The 19382-nt window shown below is 46.2% G+C and overlaps 1 protein-coding gene across 1 annotated transcript in view; it reads right to left on the reverse strand.

Moving 5' to 3' along the window:
• Positions 1-19382, reverse strand: part of PDGFD (platelet derived growth factor D) — a gene marked incomplete at its 5' end in the record, with an annotated part of 217551 nt that overhangs the window by 15379 nt on the left and 182790 nt on the right. The window contains one exon of the mRNA XM_025198246.1: positions 10140-10354. Within this exon, the coding sequence (XP_025054031.1) occupies positions 10140-10354 (215 nt within the window). The remainder of the gene's footprint in view (positions 1-10139; positions 10355-19382) is intronic.

Here is a 19382-nt window from a genome sequence, read left to right on the forward strand (position 1 = left end):
GCCTATGCAGGGGGGCGAACTTGATGATCTATTGAGGTCCCTTCCGACCCTAACATCTAACATCTATGAATCTATAAGTGCAAAGTACTGCACTTACAACAGAAGAATCCTACACACTGCTACAGTTTGGTACCATATGTCTCAGCAGAAGTTTTGCAGAAAAGGACCTGGGGTTTACAGGGGAGAATAAGCTGGATATGAGTCAGCAGTGTGCCCTTGTTGCCAAGAAGGCTAACAGCATACTGGACTGCATAAGTAGGAGCATTGCCAGCAGATTGTGGGAAGTGATTATTCCCCTCTATTCAGCACTGGTGAGGCCACATCTGGAGTACTGTGTCCAGTTTTGGGCTCACCACTACAGAAAGGATGTGGACAAGTTGGAGACAGTTCAGCAGAGGGCAACAAAAGTGGTTAGGGGTCTGGGGGACTATGTGGGAGGTGGGAAGTGGTTCCAAAGAGGATTGCCCTAGACCAGGGGCATGCAAAATATGGCCTGAGGGCTGCATTCAGACAGCCAGGAACTTTCATCTGGCCCATGGTGCCCCACAACGAGTTGTACCCCACACCCAGCCCGTCTGCCTACCTGGGTGGAAGTGAGGTGCCTACCCCCCCCCCCCCAACATATCCTGTTATGTCTTGCTCCCATCCTCGTGGCTGGAAGGGCCAGCTCTGCTAGCATGGGGTGTGGCTGCTGCTGCAGGCTTCCCCGGCATCCCACTCCTTCCGGACAGCAGGTAGGGAAGCTGGGGCAGGAGCATGGAGCCCTCACCCAAGGAAGCAGCACCAAAGTGAAGCTCAGCTGGGCAGGCTCTGGGTGTGAGGGAGAGTGGGGGCTATGGAGACCTTTCCCATACTCCCCTGCTAAGGTGCACAGGCCTGGCAGGCAGCAGGGGGCAGCAGCAGGACGGGTGGGGAGGGGGCTGTGCTCAGTGCTGGTGCCTGGCTCTGACCAGCGCTGTGAGAAGCGCAGCTCCTGCTGGACCATTTGTTTCCCTGGTGATCCCTGGACTCGCAGGGCACAGGAGGGAGTGGCCTGGAGTGGTTAAAGCAGTGCCTGGGGTGCCTGGGTCTTCCCTCCCATGCCCTGCAAGTGTGGGGAGTGCTGGGGAATCAAACGGCTCAGCAGGGGCTGTGCTTCTAGCTGCGATGTACAGCACTAGCCAGAGCCAGGCACCAGAGCCCCCACCTGCTGCTGCGCCATGACAGGAGTGTGTGTGTGTGGGGGGGGGTCCCCAAACCCCTCCCACCCTCCCTTACCCCCACAAGCCACACACACAGACACAAACAGATACCCCTCCCCCCACAGTGTTGCCTGCATTGACTTCAGGAGAGGACAGTGTGTTTCAGAGCCACACACCCCCCCACAACATACCCTATGCTCCTCCATACACAGCCACACCCCTTCACAGACTCCCCCCATGCCCCCCACACCCTTCCCACACAATATAAAAGACTAAGAATATATTTTTGAGTTATTATGCAATCACCTCTATATACAGTACATAAACACAAATCAAGACAAAAATATTTCTAAATAAAAGTAAAATATGTTATAGTAGGTGTTTGACTTTTAGTGTATGATTTGTTTTTTCCTGGTTCTAAGATGGCAACTCCCCCTGCCCAAAAGGAGTACTTCCAGGGGACAAGGGGTGGGACTTCTGATGGCAATGGTCAGGGGTTAGGGATGGGACTTCTGGTCCCAAGATGGTGGCCAGGGGGCTGGGCACGGTCAAAGGACGAGGCAATCCATGCAGCCCTTGACAGCTAACCAAACCTCCTTAAGTGGCCCCCCACCCAAAATAACTGCCTGCCCCTGAGCTAGACTGTTCTCAGTGGTGGCAGATGATAGAACAAGGAGCAATGGTCTCAAGTTGCAGCAGGGGAGGTTTAGGCTGGATACTAGGAAAAACTCTCTCACTAGGAAGGTGGTAAAACACTGGAACAGGTTACCTAGAGAAGTGGTGGAATCTCCATTCTTGGAGGCTTGTAAGGTTCCTTTGACAAAACCCTGCCTAAAATGATCGAACTGGGGCTGGTCCTGCTTGGAGCAGGGGTTTGGACTAGATGATCTCCTGAGGCCCCTTCCAACCTGAATTTTCTATGATTTTATGATTCTTTGTCTCTATTATGTCTGTCCCCAGCCACTGCCAAAATATTTTATAGAATTCTGCCAGAAGTCCAGCTCTTCTTGATACTTTCTCACTCTTGCAAACTTTTAAGCAGTCTTTCTCCTCTCTCATACTTGACTTCTCCTCTACTGTGTGTTTCTTTCAATCTTCTATTCCTTTCTTTATCCCCTCAGGGAACACCTTCATTTTTCTTCTATCCACTCCTCTTCTCTTGCACAATTCTTTATAAAACTCCACTGCCACATCCAACACCTTTGCACTTTCTTTTATCTGGATTCCTTCTCCAGTTCTAATTGTTTTCAGTTCCTTCCTTCTTTCCCTCAGATTCACCAAAACTTACACCATCCTTCCCCCTTCTCCACCCAAGGTGCTCTCAGAAAATCAGAAAGATTTTCTCCTCTGTGTTGCATGTACTGTATTTATCATGTATCTTCTCAACCTACATAACTTTTTGTACATAATTCTCCAACCATTTCATTATGTCCTCCATCTCAAGCATGTCCATGTGCATTTGAATAATTATTGTCCTATTGTCTTTTCTCCTGCAATAACATTTATCACCTTAAGTTCTTCTCTCTCACCTATGACCAGGCTATTTAAATATTCCACTTTAAGATCCAAAACTTCAAACAATATTTTTTCTATAATTTTATATCTATTCATTATCTAACTTCACTCTTCTCCTTCCCCTGTTACTACTGCTCTTATTCTCAGGCATATATTACCTGCTGATCCTGTTTCCTCCCATCTTCTTTCTCTTTGCAGGTCTGGCTTATTTCTCCCACTAGTCTTCCCCTTAATCATTGTTTCATTCTTCATTTCTCCTTCCTGACCTCCTCTCCTCCTGTTCCTCCAGCTGACTGGATTCTTCCCTTATAGCTTTCTTCAATAAAGCCTCCTTCAAAACCACCCATCCCAGCACATCTTTCTTTCCTACTTTCTTTTGTCCATTCTTACCTATATTTGCCTATTTTCCATCAGACCCTCAATCTTTGCTTCTGCTCTGCAAATTACCTCTCATCTCTTGTTCTGTTTTCCCTTCCATGACTGGCGCTCTCTTCTGCAAAATCACAACCAGTACTGCTCCAGGCTCTGGGAACTCCTTCTCCATCCCAGCACCCTGTCCCTATCCCCCCAGCACTCCTAGCAACAATCAAAGCAGTAAAACCAGGCCTCTACCCAGCCACTACACTTGATCATAGCCAAGAAATGGCTGAGAAGCTATTCTGCTGATGGGAACCTACCACAAGGATAGATTAGCCCATCTGAATAAGATACAATACCTGATGAGCTCAGTCTCCCTCAATACCAACTCTTTTTCAACTCATGGTGAACAACTAAGTTGAATATATTTTGACTTTCTCTTCACTCTCATAGCTGAGCAGCACTATTTCCCCCACATTTCCAATGATTTCTGTTTCTTCACCAGCCTTAAATGATTGGCAAACATCACCAAATATCTATGTAAATGAGAGGCCCTGTTGCCAGCTCTTTCAGCTCATTGTATGTGACAGGTGTGGCCCCATCTTCCATGTGGTGCATCTGGACCAGGTGGCACCACATCTCACCTGCATATGAATTTCCCAGGAGGGTCCCAGGACTTGTGCAAAAAACACGCAGTTCCATTTGTGAGTATGGGGCTAATCAGCACATGGATCCTTGTGGGGGGGGCGGGGGGGGCAGGTATGTGGAATACACACATTGACTGAGCAGTGCTGAGCTGTGGGATTACCATGGCTTGAAACTCTGTTGACTGCTAATATTATATATAGTTTGTACTATGTTTAAGTGGATATAACTGCTGTTTAAAAGTGTGTTCAAAAGTGGAGTATTTCTGCTGAAACTTGCAGTAGTTTCCAAAAAGGTAAAATGCATTTGGATGAAATAAGACTGTAGGCGCCTATAGTAATTTGCATATAAGCAAATCATCATGGGTATGTTCAGTTCAAAGTCAATGTTTTTTGGTCCTTTGCATTTCAAATTAACAAGATCCTCCTCTATGAAGTAGAGAGAGTTGGGGAGGTGAGGGGTGGGGGAAGGAGGTGGTGGCTTCTGAGGCTCTGACTCTGGCTCTGAGTCTGGGTTGGGGCCAAAGTCAGATCTACAGCAGCCTCCTGCTCTTTCTCCACTTGCCCTCAGTAGCTTCTGCCCCCCTTCTTCCCTTTCCCCCACTTACTGTCACATAAAACAAATTTCTATGTGCTGTAGCAAGGAGGTGGGGATGAATTAATGACAAACCTCCAATAATTAGATTCCATACCTGGAAAATAATAACAAAGTTATAATTTTTCCATATATAGAATCTAATTATTGGGGGTGATCTTAAATTCAAGGTCATTTTAGATTCAAATAAATATGTTATTTTCCTTGACTTGTCCACAGTGCTATGCAGAGGCCCAGTTCCGCTCTGATTTTAAGCTGTGCTTAAGGACAAACTTTAGGTCTGAATTTGGTATTCAGATATTTTCTTTCCTGCACTGTTGCTGTTTCAGATTGTTCCTTCTAACGTGCAATGTCTCATACTTATTTACATTACATTTCATCACATTAGGTCCCTTGAAAATTCCTCACGGACATCTCTAGTCCTGTTTGACTTACTGTTCTGACCACAAAACTTTATCTTAATAGTGAGCCAGTTAATTGAAAGAAATCTGTAATAGGGCTATAAAACAGTTTTGTCAAACTCATCTTACCTTGCACCTCAGGCTTGATCCCGATTGTGGGGCTCTTTGCAGGCTGAATCCAGCCTGGGGCATATAGTGCAACTTCAGATCCTAATGCATGCCCAATGCCAGAGTTGGAACTGCTGGCACCATAATGTGTCCCATGCCACACTGGCAGCTCTAGTCCTGGTATGGGACATGGGGAACATGGTGGCAGCGACTCCAGCATACGGCATCAGTGGGTCTGGTAGCTGAAGAGCTGAGGCCACAGCAGTGACAATGGGTAAAGCAGCTGAAGGGAGACAATAGTGCTAATGCTAATACAAGAACATAATAATGGTCATTTACTGGGTGAGACCATAGATCCCTTTTGCCCAGTATCCGGTGTCATACAGTGGCAAAGAGTGGATGCTGAAATGGAGACAACAGGATATGACCAGGTTTTTTCTCACTGTTCCTTTCCCACTTGAAGCCTCCAGCATTTACGGTCTAGGAAGTTCTGATTCAGATGTTGTACCCCTAACTAGTGATGTACCTTTCCTCCAAACATTTGTCCAGTCCCTTTTTGAATCTGGTTAAACTGTCAGGTTCCACAACATCTGGTGGCAAAATCTGAATTACATGTTGTGTGAAAAAGAACTTTGTTTTGTTAGTTTTAAACTTATTACCTATTAGTTTGATTTTATGAACCCTAGTTCTTGTATTGTGAAAGATAGTAAATAATAAATCCCTATTTACCTTCTCTTCATCATTTAGTATTTTGTAAACCCTTATCATGTTCCCCCTCAAGCATTTCTTCTAAACTGAATAGGCCTAGGCCTCTTTAGTCTCTCCTTATATGGAAGTCCCTCCATACCACTAATCATCCTTTTTGTCCTTCTCTAGTTCTACCATATCCTTTTTGAGGTGCTGAGACCAAAACTGGGCACAATATTCAAGGTGTGGATACATGATGGATTTACAGAGGAGTACAATGACACTTTCTGTTTCCTTTACAATTCCCTTTTTTACTAATTTCTAACATTTTGTTTGCCCTTTTGATGGCTGTTTAGCACTGAGCTGATGTTTTTAGTGAGCTGTCCATATTTTGCCTCTGTTATTCACTTTCTTCCATATTGATAAGAAGAAATAACACCTGATATGAAAGCTTGGAACCCTCCACAGTTAGCCACATTGCATGTTGAAACTGTCTGTTTATTCCATTTACTCTGCTTTCTCTCTCAATCAGTTTCTAATCCATGAAAGACCTCATCTTGGTCAATTTTAAACTCTTTGAAGGAAGCCACAAATCTTTTAAAGTTCTCCTAAGCCACATGCAAATTTGTAGTGCTATATAAATATTTACAGGGGTTTAGGTTGTAGCCGTGTTGGTCTAAGGATATAGGCAGACAAGGTTCCTTGGGTGAATTTGATATCTTTTATTAGACCAACCCAAATGGTTGGAGAATAGTTATTAAGCAAGCTTTCGGGTTCAAAAACCCTTCGTCAGGCTCAGGAAGCTGCAGCAGTTGGTGTGTGCTCTTCCTGGATGGAATGAAAAGTAAACAAGCCAGGGGCTGGGCTGGGGAGTCAGTTGCCAGGCAGATTATAATGTATCAAAAATCCAACGTCTATGTTTAGTCCCTGATCTCTAGTATCCAGCAGGTTGATGAAATGGAGCTCATAGGCTCGTCTCTGGGATGTGTTGTGTAAATTTCCCTTAAGGATCAGGACTGAGAGATTGGAGAGAGAGTGGCCCTCCTGTGAGAAATGTGCCCATCAGATCATGTTCATCTCAGTGTTTTATGACAGGGGTGCCAGATCTGGTTTGCAGAATCGCTCTATCCAGCCTGTTGGGCTACCAGTGGGTTACCAGAAGTTGAGGGACATGGTCTGAGTGGTGGCCTACTGCAAAATCTTGGGCATTTGGGCCATGGTAGACATGGCAATTGGTGGTAGCCTCAGGCCCAACTCCTTGGCCACCAGCTCTGCTGACACTGTGCTGGAGCCTCTGATGCTGTGTACCCCATGGCTTGTGTCAGAGCTCAAGCTGCCATTGCAGCACAGGGCACGTGGTGGGAGCAGTGGCGCTGGCTCTGGCATGGGACATACATCAGGAGCTGGACTTGGACCATGTGCACTGGGTCAGAGCTAGAACTGCTACCACTGCATGACTTGCACTGGATTCAGCTCCCAAGGAGCCCCACACTCTGGATCCAGTTCAGAGTGCAAGGTGAGCTTGAGACCCTTGTTTTGTGGCCCTATTAGAAATATCTTTCAACTGAGTTAAAGTTCTGTGGTCTATAACTAGAGTCATATATTGCATCTTTCTTAACAGTTAGATACAATACAAATAGGGGTGGACTGATAGAGATTGCTGGGGCCGATACCAATAGCTGATTTTTAAGGAGGCAAATCAGCCGATACCGATCCAATTTCCAATACTGAAGAGCTGTGTCCAGCTGGTAAGTTTGGTGTAGTGGAAAGGGAGGGAAGAGGTGGGAGGTCATGCAGATCAAGGCCCCTGCGGTGAGGGAGGGAGTGGGGCTGGTCAGGGGCAGGCACTGACCAGCTGGGGAGGGGAGGGGAGGAAAGGGGTGTAGGACAAAGCTACAAGTGGCTTGTCCAGGGGGCTGAGGGGGAGCTGTGCCACCCAGATCTACACAGCATGGGGTAGGCTGAAGCTGTGGGCTGGGGCCAGGGTGGAGAGGCACAAGAAGGGAGGCGGGGGGGCAGCTGCCGGTGCAGATGCAGATCGGTGCCCATCTCTACCCCTGCCGCTCATCCTTGATCTGCCCCACCATGACCCTTCCTCCTCCCTTCTCCCCCGCTTCCCATTCCACCACACCAGACTTACCAGCTGCACACAGCACTCCACGCTGCCGGCTGTACTCCTTGCTGCCTATGTGCTGTGCTCCGGCTGCACGCACGCATGGGCATTTATCAGACAAATCATTGGCCACATTGGTCCGATTTTCAATACAGAACATTTTCTTTATATTGGTGCAGATCTGATACTGGGCTGATGTATCGGTGCACCTCTAAATATTATCTACTCTCCAGTAATTTACAGCAGTTGATCTGGAGGCTACTGTATTTTATAATTAATGTGGTAGCAAGTGGGGGAAACCTTTGCCTTAGAAAGATGACAACAATACTGATTACAGCAATGTTTAGCATATTTTCTCACACATCTATCTAGGCTTCATTGTCAATGACCTCCTGGTATTCTAGCCCTAAGCCTCTCCTATATTATAGATTTTGTGCTGTGGGCACACCACCTCCAGATTAGGAGCTCACTAAATTCTTTTTCACGTGACCTAAACAAAACAGGAGAATAGGGCACTTATACACATGCTCCAGGGTGGGGCATAGGGACTTTTAATTAGAATGGCTCTTGGGGGAACTGGTCTAATTAAAATGCTAGCAGCATCTTGTGTATTCAGTGCCCCATGTTTCAAAATAGTGGCAAGAGTGTTTTGATTATAGTTCATTTAACAAGCTTTAGTTAAAATGCTCCACTGTTATTTTGAAATGTGGGGGAGCTGAATACATGAGATGCTGCAGCACACTGGAGCATTCTGATTAAAATGCAAGTGTTGATTAATCGAGTCTTTTCTGATGCATTCGAATGAGAATGCGCTGGAGAATGTGTAGAAATGCCCTATGGATTCTTCCACGAGTGTGTCAGAAACTGACTCAGCATGGCACCTACCAATCTGCTTTGGGTTGCTTCAAAGGATTATATCAAGTAAGTTTCCATGATATTTTCAATATCATTTTCTGTAAAAAACATCTTCTAAACTTGAAAAAAATTCTCTCCTTATTGATTATGACTTGTTTTCCAAAATGTCCTTTGAAAAGATCAAAAATGCACATGGCTGCTCTCAGGGACAAGCTGTTCTTTCAACATTTGCCGAGTGAGAAAAAGATAGAACAAAAAATGGTCAAAAGCTTCCTAATGCAGAGAAACTGGAAGGAAAAAATCTTATACAGTGGAACCCAAATGGTTTCAGTTTATCCCATCTAGATGTGGCTACAAATTAAGCAGCATGGCTAGAAGCAAGAAGAAATGCAGTTAGTTAACTTCCCCAAAACAGAAAGTTGTGTTATGCCTGAGAAGAGCATTTACACTGGCATAAATCTTTGTCCAGCCTCCTCAGTGGTCATGTCACTCCTTGTGTTCCCCATAGCTCTGCTCTTGCCATCAGTTCTGGGAAACTACATGGATCCAACTGCAGGATCTGAGCTTGCTGGATTTATTCCAATCTCTCTTAGACTTAAATAGACTCACAACCCCATTTTCAGTGTGTTTCATACCTCTTTCAATGCTGTGTAATTGCCACTCGCTTCACTTCTCATAGCCCAAGAGGCTAGAAGAAAGCAGTGCAAGAAAAGTACCTAACAAGAAGGTGTAAGAAAATCCATATTACTTTATCACAATTTTCATTTCTCTATGTAGTCCTTTAATCCTTTAGCTCATATATAGAACCAAATCAGGCCCTTCTACAGATCAGTAAGAATGGCTGTATGGCTTATGTCTCTAATGCGTTTGATGATGTGATGCATTATGTCTAACCGTAGCCAAGCTAGCTTTGGTTTAGAACATGTGGATAACAGAAACAATGTGGTACGATGGGCTTTGGCATTAAATACATAAGCCCACCTCCATGTTTACTGGGGTGGTGTGTGAAGCCCAAACTGCCATGGCACCAACAACACTGTAAATATGAGCAATGATCTCCAGGGAAGTTTTCACACAACCTGTGTTGTCCCCATATGTGCTGCTCCCACAAGGCACATCCAGACAAGTGTGCATGTGTGGTATGCAGTACCTCAAAGCTGTTTGAGGTGCTGCAAACTGCATGCAGCACATGCACCTGTTTGCCATGCTGCAGTGCCAAATTCTGACACTGGGAGATCCTAGTATCAAACAAACAAACAAAAAAATCACTGCAAAAAAGTGGTATGGTGCATGCAGCAGCAGTGTGTGCCACTAGAAACAGAGCTTGGCCATCCAGAGCCATGCTCTGGATGCCAGCCAGGTTCCATGTGGCTGGGGCCAGATTAGCACCACTGCTGCCCTGGGAGTCCCCTAGGGAAGGCTGCTGCAGCCAACATACCTGCTTCAATTTGTGCTGTGGCAAATGCACGCCCATACATGTGCAAGCTCATTTGGATGTGCCCACAGGGTAGCACGTTGACTTCATGTAAAACTGCATGTGAGGTGCAGGAAAAGATTTTGGCCATGCTTGTGTAGATGAAGCACCAACACAATCAGTTGTGCAGCTGCAGGGGAAGTATTTATGAGTCTACTTCTGGCTTAGAGCCCACAGAGGAATCACAAGAAAGGTCAGAAATAAAATACCTCATGATATTTTTTCACTGTTTTCCCAGAGGTGCATGTGCAAGATTTCCAATTTGCAGTGCCGCATCCACAGTTCCCACCGCAGCGCTGGACCAGGAGGCAGCGGGGAAAGAAAACCACATTTGTCAGTCTCAGTTCCTCCCTTAAGTTGACAGAGTAGTTCCTCGGAGTGCAGCTGTAACGTTTCACATCATCATTCAATCTGTCCAGGTCAACTGCAATGCAAAAAAGCTCTGATTTGTAAGGGTTGAGTGGGCAGTTCCCTAGATTGACAAGTATTATTCCTTGGGAAGCTCACAACACAGTTATACTCACTGGATAGGGGCAGAAATTATATATAACTGGTATAAGTGATTGGAAACTGGTACAAATCTGTAACACAACAGAAATTCAGTGCACATAAACCACTTTCAAAATGGCTGAAACCCATTTAACATAAACCTGGATATGTAGTATCAGACTTACCTGATTTAGGTTAAATCAGTTTATTGAACTTCTGTCCCAGATCCCCTCCAGACTCAAGTTAACTCACAGGCTAGGGACAGACATTACACATAAGCAGGTTTAAGTGATGAGAAACTGGTTTAAATCTGTAGCAGACCAGACATTCAGTGCACATAAACCAGTTTGAAAATGGCTGAAAATTGTTTGAGACAAACCTGGCTGAATGTAGTATCAGACTTAACTGATTTGGCTCAAATAAGCTTATCCAATGTCTGTCCCAGACCCCTTGCTGGTTTAAGTTAAATCAGAGACTCCCAGCATCCCAGCATGCTCTCTGGGCTGGATTCTACTCCTAGGAGCTGGGCTGGCCCCTCCCCTCTGCTGTCTAGCTGGAGCAGAGGTGGAGTGTGGCCAGACGCTGACCTGCCATGGCCCCTGAGGCAAATTCCTCCCTCTGTCTCCTCTCCCCACTGACAAACCCTGTGGACCTCCATCGCTTTCCTGTAGCCCAGCAGAGACAGAATTAATTCCTCCCTCTGTTCAGCTTGCCTGCAGCCAGGGAAGAGATTTATTCCACACCAGTCCAGAGTGGGGGAGAAATGCAAGCTAGTCCCCTGTGAGCCCAGAGCCAAGACCTGCAGGACCAGGCTGAGAGGTGGGAAGTGTTGGCAAAGACCTGGCAATCATCACACGTGTGCTGGAGATGCAGTTCAGGGAAGTTGCAGACAGTTTCTGGCTGGAAGTTCCAGACCAAAGAATGCAGAGAGCTACATTTACATTATAAAGCAGAACCCGTGAAACCTAAACAAAGCCTTTCTGAATGCCTGGCTGTAAGGAGAGACTGCCCTCAGGATTAGTAAAACTTATGCAAGGCTTTCTCTTGTCTTCCTGCTTTACACTTTAAGTTATACTAAGTTGTGTATACTGTGTTTTACTGGGCTATATCTTAGCTTAGGCAAAGATTTTTGGTAGTTCCCTGTTGTATGCTTTGCAAACTGCTGTGTTCAATACATGTTTGCTTCAGAGAGAGGATTTTTCCTCACCCCCACTCAGTCTGGCAGCAGCTGCCCCTCCCCGCTGCTGCTAGCCTCTGCTGGTGCCTGGCCAGGTCCCCTATGCTCCAGCAGGTGGGGGTGAGAGCCTTGGAGGGTGTCTCTCTTTCCTCCCTGGCAGGCATACTCTAGCAGCCCCTGGCTTCTGGCTTAAGCCACTGCAGGCACATGCTTGCATTTCCTGGTTTACCAGAGAATGTCTGTCCAGTTATTAATCAGCTAAGCTGAGCAGCTTAGACTAACTTGCAAAATTGAATCAATTCAGGCTCAGGCTTCTTGAATGTCTGTCCCTAGCCACCGTCCCCAGCATCCTGGGATGTTTTACACCTGCCCTTGCAGGGTTAGTGGGCTAGCCTTGGCCCAGCTGTCTGCTCCAGCTGAGCAGAAATTCATGTTCTAGTGCCCCCTGGCTTCTGGCCTGGCCCACTGCAGGCATGTGCCAGAATCAAAAGTTCAAAAGTGAATGTTCCTTCACTTGCTTAACAGTTCAATCTACACAGCTTGAACTAACCTGTGAAGATTGAATCATGACTCAGCCTGGGGTTTTTTGATTATCTATCTTAGCCTCTACCATCATTTGTAAAATAAATTAAGCATAGAACCCAATTATTTAAAAGGTAAATATAAATGTTTTACAAAATATTCCAAGTTTTCCTTAACTAAGGGGCAGTGTGAAGCCCTTATTGCCCCTACTAAAGCACATAACAAAAATTCTACAGAGTTTCATGGCACAAGATCAGCTCCCTAGTGGGTAAGACAATAAACTGCAAGTTAGAAATTGAGTTCTTTGCTCCTGTGTGACCATGAACACCCTTTGGATTGTCTTGTCTCTCACATCATGTTTGCATACCATTTAACACTAACAGTCTACAATTTCAATTAGTCTTTGTAAATGCAACTAAATAAGAGCAAGTAATAAATCTAAAATTTATAAAGATTGTCTAATACCATGACTTGGTTGAAATGTCCTTGCACACTTCTTCACTAAGATGAGTTACCCATGAAAAATTAAACAAAAATTATAGATTATCACTGGCGGTTCTGAGATCAAAAGTTGTTTCTAGTTTTACTTTTTAAAATTCACAAAAAGTAAAAAATACCCTGAGAGCCATTTTTACAATTTTTTAAAATAAGGACTTAATGCCCTCCTCTTCCCCCTCTCCCCCTCCCTATTTTTATTCTTTGGAAGTTATTATCTTTTGGGTGTTTTTCAGATTTTGTGTTGGATTCATTACTGGGAAGTTAAAAATGTGTTTCTACAGATGTAGGGAACTGTCTAATGCAATCTGTAGTTTGCAGCTCAGTTTGTGACCCGTAAGAGAATACTTTTCATATTGAAATGGCAATCATTAGCAAATTCAAATTAAGATTCTTGGGAAGTACATTCTTAATTGATAAAAGATGGTTCAAAAGATTTACTTTGATTTAAAAAAGGCATTGAATTATAGAGAAAGGAAGCATTGAAAGATGGGAAACTAATATTGATAGTATTCATTATGTTTGGAAAAAATAACTAAATGCAAATCAAAAGAAGTTTCAACTGATAAGCAAGATTCAGCAAATGATAGGAGCTAATAGTTAAATCAACATATAAAGACATAGAACTAAGCAACAACAACAGAAGGCTATGTACTAGTGAACTCAAAATTCAAATCTTGAAAACACTTATGCATGCATTTTACTTTAATTGTGTGCAAACATCCACTGTAGTCAGTAGAACGATACCAGTTTATACCATCTGTAATTTCAGGCGTCAATCTATATACTAATAAATGTCAAAAAGTAAATTGTGCATTACCATTGATTTATACAATTTTGCAGGGAAAAGTGTATTTTTTAAACATGCACCTTTACATATGTGGCTTTAAAATAGTTATATATTCCAAATATATATGCAAAGGTGGGTGTTTGAATTATAGAAGCATAATTTACCACACTCATCTAAACTCCACTTATTATACAATATGTTGATATGATTGGTGGAAATCTAGCAGATAAATCAGAATTTTGGACATGTTGTAGCAATTCTGATACATCTCATGATTAAATCTCATCTGTTCTCTCAAGAGAACTAGTATTGCTACAAAGAAGGTATATATCTCCCTCTTGATATAAACACAAAATCAATGGGAGTTTCTAGTACACTCATGTACCGAGAGAAAAATATACCCCAATTGTCCTTAGCTAGGACTTTGAAGAATAGAGAATATTGATTTTTTTGTTTTAACAGATGATATTTTGTACTATGTTGTCATTCTTCAAAGCCACTCCCTTTCATTCCTTTTCCCTCAGGCTAATTCTTCTTTTCACATGGAAGAGGCTTTTTGTTTTCCCTCCATAATTCCCATCAGGAAATTCCAAAGACATCTTTGCTTAAAGATAAAGCAAAGATTACTTTGCAAAATATTCCCATGTTTACCTGAATCTAAGAGGACTTCAAATTTAAGGTGACCACCCTAAAATTAGAGTCTATCAATAGAAAATTATAAATTTGCTATAATTTTTCAGCATATCTTGTTTATTCTATGATTTTATGAAACTCGTCTCCCCCACAGCTGTGGGAGGGAAAGCAGCAGTGGGGGGCTGAGAGGCCAAACCCCTTCTCCTTGCAGCCCTGCCCCTTGCCTGCTCCTGTGCTTTTGCCTTCTCCCATCTGCTCCCTGTCCCCCTTGCTATTTGCCCCACCAGTGCCTGCCTTGCCTGCCACTTATCCCCACTTCCCTGCTGCCTATCCCCTTCTGTCCTGTACTCATTCCTACCCCCCTGCCACCTTTCCTGCCTGTCTCTTGCCCCTCCCCAGTGTTTCCTCTTTGTCCCTTGCTCCCAGCTTCCCACAACATAACCCCCTGCACTTCCCACCCTTGCTTCAACCCATCGTGTGCCTGTGCCTGCCCACCTAATATCTCTCCCTGGTGCCTGCCTCCCCTGTGACCTACTTCCTGTCTCCTTGCCATGGGTTCCGTGCTGCCATCCTCCCCCAACTCCTGCTCCCCCCACCTCCTGCATCCCTCTACCACTTACCTTCTGGGTGGGTCTGGCTCCAAGGCAGTCAGCAGCTGTGGTGGCCCCAGTTTGGCCACAAGCTGTGGTGGCAGCTCTGAGCTAAGCTGGGCCAGGGCCAGAACTAGAGCTTAAAATAAGTGAAGGGAGGGTAAGTGTGATGCTGCGGCTAGTAAAGCGACCAAAACGCTGGCTTGCATCCATAGATGCTTCTCAAGCAAATCCCGGGACGTCATTCTCCCCTTGTACTTGGCCTTAGTGAGGCCGCAGCTGGAGTACTGCATCCAGTTTTGGGCTCCACAATTCAAAAAGGATGTGGAGAAGCTTGAGAGAGTCCAGAGAAGAGCCACGCGCATGATCAGAGGTCAGGGAAGCAGACCCTACGATGACAGGCTGAGAGCCCTGGGGCTCTTTAGCCTGGAAAAGCGCAGGCTCAGGGGTGATCTGATGGCCACCTATACGTTTATCAGGGGTGACCAACAGTATCTGGGGGAACGTTTGTTCACCAGAGCGCCCCAAGGGATGACAACTAGGTCAAATGGTCATAAACTACTACAAGACCGTTTCAGGCTGGACATAAGGAAGAATTTCTTTACTGTCCGAGCCCCCAAGGTCTGGAACAGCCTGCCACCAGAGGTGGTTCAAGCGCCTACATTGAACACCTTCAAAAGCAAACTGGATGCTTATCTTGCTGGGATCCTATGACCCCAGCTGACTTCCTGCCCTTTGGGCAGGGGGCTGGACTCGATGATCTTCCAAGGTCCCTTCCGGCCCTAATGTCTATGAAATCTATAAGTGGCTGCGGCAGGGAACAGGATAGATGAGAGACAGCTGCAATGAAAAGGTGCAAGTAGAAACTTGCACAGTGACTGCCCATGCTAACCCTAATGGGCGCATCCACACGAGCATGAACATGTGTCTTGCAGCGTCTCAAACCCCTTTGAGATGCTGCAAGAGGCACATGCAGGAATGAAAAAATGTTCTTTGCACTGCAAATTTGCGGCATGGGGGCAAAATTAGACCAGTTAAAAACAAAAATGTGGGGAAAAAAAAGGGGGGCAGGGCACCATCCTGGATCATGCCCTGAGGCAACTAGAAGCTTGGTCTTCCACAAAAACACCCAGAAAGGGTGCTATGCCGATATTTAGTCAAGGGGGAAAAAGTTCCAATGCGTCGCTGGAATAACATTCCAGTGTGTTAGGTAAATTTTTCCAGAAGGCAGGGTCGTTATGCACCTTATATGTTAACTAAATATGTATATGGAGAGCATAAGCTTTCATTAACTTGAGCTCAGTTCATCAAATGCTTTGAAAGCCTCTACTGGCTCTGCAGTTCCCATCTGAGCCTGGCAGGTGTGCAGCAGGTCACAGCCAGGCAGCAGCCCCCACTGCCAGACTGCTGCAGTGGGTAAAGGATGCAAGGAACTCTCAGGGCTGCTTCAGCAGTCCAGCTGGCACAAGGGGTAGTGTCCCCAGGTACCAATTGGTCAGGCCCCAGAAGCTCCTAAGAGTGAGTAGCCCTGAGCTACTTGCCAGGGCAGCTTTTTGTACTGCTGGGGCTAGAACAGGGTAGCTTTTTATACTGCTGGGGACAGCACAGTTGCTGGCCCTGGGCTCTAGCTCTCCCTGACTGCAGATCCAGGAGGAGCTAGGCAGGGTAATTTTGCTGCAAGTGGCACAATTTTTCCTGCACCAAAGTACATGTCCAGGCATGTGCACTGAGGCAAAAAGCCCCGGCTCAAATTTATACTGTTTCTATTTCAGCTGCTGCAAGCACATGTGATTGCATGTGTGGATGTGCCCAGTGTATGTTAAATTATTTCCATAATGCTAAGGAAATAATACTATGCGCAGGAGGAAACAGTCTTTCCTGGATTATTTAATGTTATCCTAAGATATTATGGAATCATTTGCAAATGGTATATAAATATAGTTTAAGTTAGCATGTAATACCCAAGTCTTTTGGTCCTGCATCACAAGGATTTTGCTAATAGATTGCAGGGCACAGGGCTACTTGTGACAAGTTTTTCTCCATAGGGGGCTTGCTGATGAACAGATCACCTACAACTTCCACTCTAACAGGGTGAATGCATCTGATATCCATCTCTGCGTGGAGCTCACATGGAGTGTATCACTTTCCTTTCATAAAGGGTGTACAGCAGTTCTCTTCCAGTGTATAGCTGTTCTCATATGCACAGTGAGTTAGTGTAATGCATACTCTATGGAACTGTACCTTTATACCGGGGCAGGCAATTATTTCGACTGGAGGGTTACTTAACAAGTTTCAGTGAGGCAACAAGGGCTGCAAGGGTAGCCCCGCCCCTTGACAGGTGCCCCGCCCCCCAGTTGCCATTCTGCCCCGTAACCCCTGACCTTTGCCACTGTGAGTCTCTCCCCTTGTCCAGGAAGTACTCCTTTTAGGGGTGGGAGTTTGCTTGTATATTATGTGTGGAGGGATGGGTGGGGGGTATCAGTATGGTGCAAGGGTGCTGTGTGGGGGTATAGAAGGGGAGTGCATGTGGATGTGGGATGTGTGTGTGAGTTTGATGAGGGGGTGGGGTATGGTGTGTGAGGGGGTATGGGTGCATGTGTGGGGAGGTGTATGTGTGGGGTGTGGGCAAATGAATGGATGTGGGATGCGTAGGGCATGTGGGGAGGTATGTGGTTGAGGTGTGGGGTGTGTTTGTGGGTATGGTGGGGTGTGTGGGGGTGTGTGTATGTGGGGTGTGGGTATGGTGGGGTCAGGGTGTGAGTGTATGTGTGTGGGATGTATATGCTGGGGTGTGAGAGACAGTGTTGGGTGTGTGTGCAGGTATGGAGAGGGGGTAGATTGTGTGAGGGTGTGTGTGGGGGGTGGGGGATGTGGGGGGAGCTTCCCCCCACCTGCTCGTTGCAATGGGGCTCAGCAAAGCCCCTCCGTGGGTGGGGTCAGGGGGAAGGGGATTGGCACTGCCTGCCTGGCTTGCAGCATGCTGCAAAGGCCAAGAAAGCAGATGCTGCTGGCCAGCAGCAACAGAGGCCCCTAGAGAGGGGACAGGGAGCTGAGCCTGGTATCATCAGCTCTCTTAATCTGTGTCCCACACCTGCCCAGCGAGGACTGCAGCCGAGCCTACGCTGGCTCCTGCTGCTGTTGCTTCTCTCTCACATGTCAGCCTGGCAGGGCTGCACCAAGTGCATGCTGCTCCTGCTGCTGTTCCCTCCTTTCCTGTCTGTCCCTGCCTGCCCATCATGGCTTTGTGAGCGGCCAAGCTCCTTCATGTACCTCCCTTCCCCTCCATCCACACATGCTCCCTCACTCAGCATGAGAGGACCAGAGTAAGTTGCAGGCAGAGCCCACCCCACTCCCCTCAACGTTGCAGCTTCCCTTCCTTATCTGCTGCCTGAAGTGCTGCAGCAGGGACAGGAGAAGGAGTTGCTGGAGGATGGGCGAACCCAGCAGTTCCCTGGGCAGCGGCAGCGGCGGTGGCAGCAGTGGCAGCAGCAGCAGCCCTGCTCAGAAGCTTTACTTGCTGGTGGAGGAGGCTGGGAGTGCAGCACGCTCTGCCCTGGGCAGGACTCAGCCCCAGGCAGAGCGCAGCAGGCCCAGCTGTGGGTGGGGCCACATACAATTAATTGGTGGGTGCCTGCCTGCGGGCTGGATCTAATCAGCTGGCACTCAGGCCCACGGGCCGTATTTTGCCCACGCGTGCTTTACACTATTTGTATGTTGTGACTGATGCAGATTGAGCGTGCCCACTTATTAAGCGGTTTCATGCAAACAGCACATGTATATGAGTCACACTGTGGCAACTGCAATTAGCCACAGTGCTTAAATTGCCAGATTTAAATGGCAAAGCACTCCCTTGTGAACGGTTTGTGGCTCTGGCATGTACTATGTGCACTAGCCTGGATTTGGTGATCTTCAACATTTGATTGACACCTGTTTTCTTTATGGGGTCTCTTTTTTCAGGCTTTTTCTAAGTCAGGGCCATAAAAAGAAAGGGTGCTATGTTGATGGGCAGGTGTGGGGGGGCTGCAGAGGAGTTTTAGTTTTTTTAGATTGATGTGATGTGTGTGGTTTTCTCACTGATACTTATGGCAATATGCCCAAGCTTTAGGTTCTTAATTATGTCCTTCTCCCCCACCATCATTACCTACCCAGGAAAAATTATAGATATTCCAAAGCAAGCATATAAAAGCTCTCAGGATCTACATTTGAGACATAACAATCCTGATTTTGGGGGATTGCTGAGAACCTAGAGATCCTATAGTTTTTACTTAGAGTCATAAATGCTATGAACTCCTGAATATTGCCCCATAGTATCATGGAATCATAGAAAATGAGGGTTGGAAGGGACCTCAGGAGGTCATCTAGTCCAACCCTTTGCTCAAAGTAGGACCAGCCCCAGGGCTTCCCAGGGCTTTGTTGAGACAGGCCTTAAACTGGTAGCACAGTTCATATTTAAATGGACAAACTGGCTGCATCTACATGTTCAGTTAATGAACATGATTAAATTCTGGGGCTTATTGAGCTGGAGCTGATTACTCCCAGGTGCTGTGTCTTTATGTTTACCTGGGCCCACAGCACATTGAGGGGTCAGGCCCCCTGACTGGCTGGGGGCCTGGAGGGTCAGCCTGACAGCCCAGGGCTGCTCCCCCCAGCTCAATGTGGTACAGAGGGGCTGACTGAAGCACAAAGGTGCTTCAGCATGGGGCTAACCAGCAGGCAGCCCCTGCACTGAAGCACCCTCATGCCCCAGCCAGCTCGG

The sequence above is a fragment of the Alligator sinensis genome, unplaced genomic scaffold, assembly GCF_000455745.1.
Source record: "Alligator sinensis unplaced genomic scaffold, ASM45574v1 scaffold802_1, whole genome shotgun sequence".
Lineage (NCBI taxonomy): Eukaryota > Metazoa > Chordata > Crocodylia > Alligatoridae > Alligator > Alligator sinensis.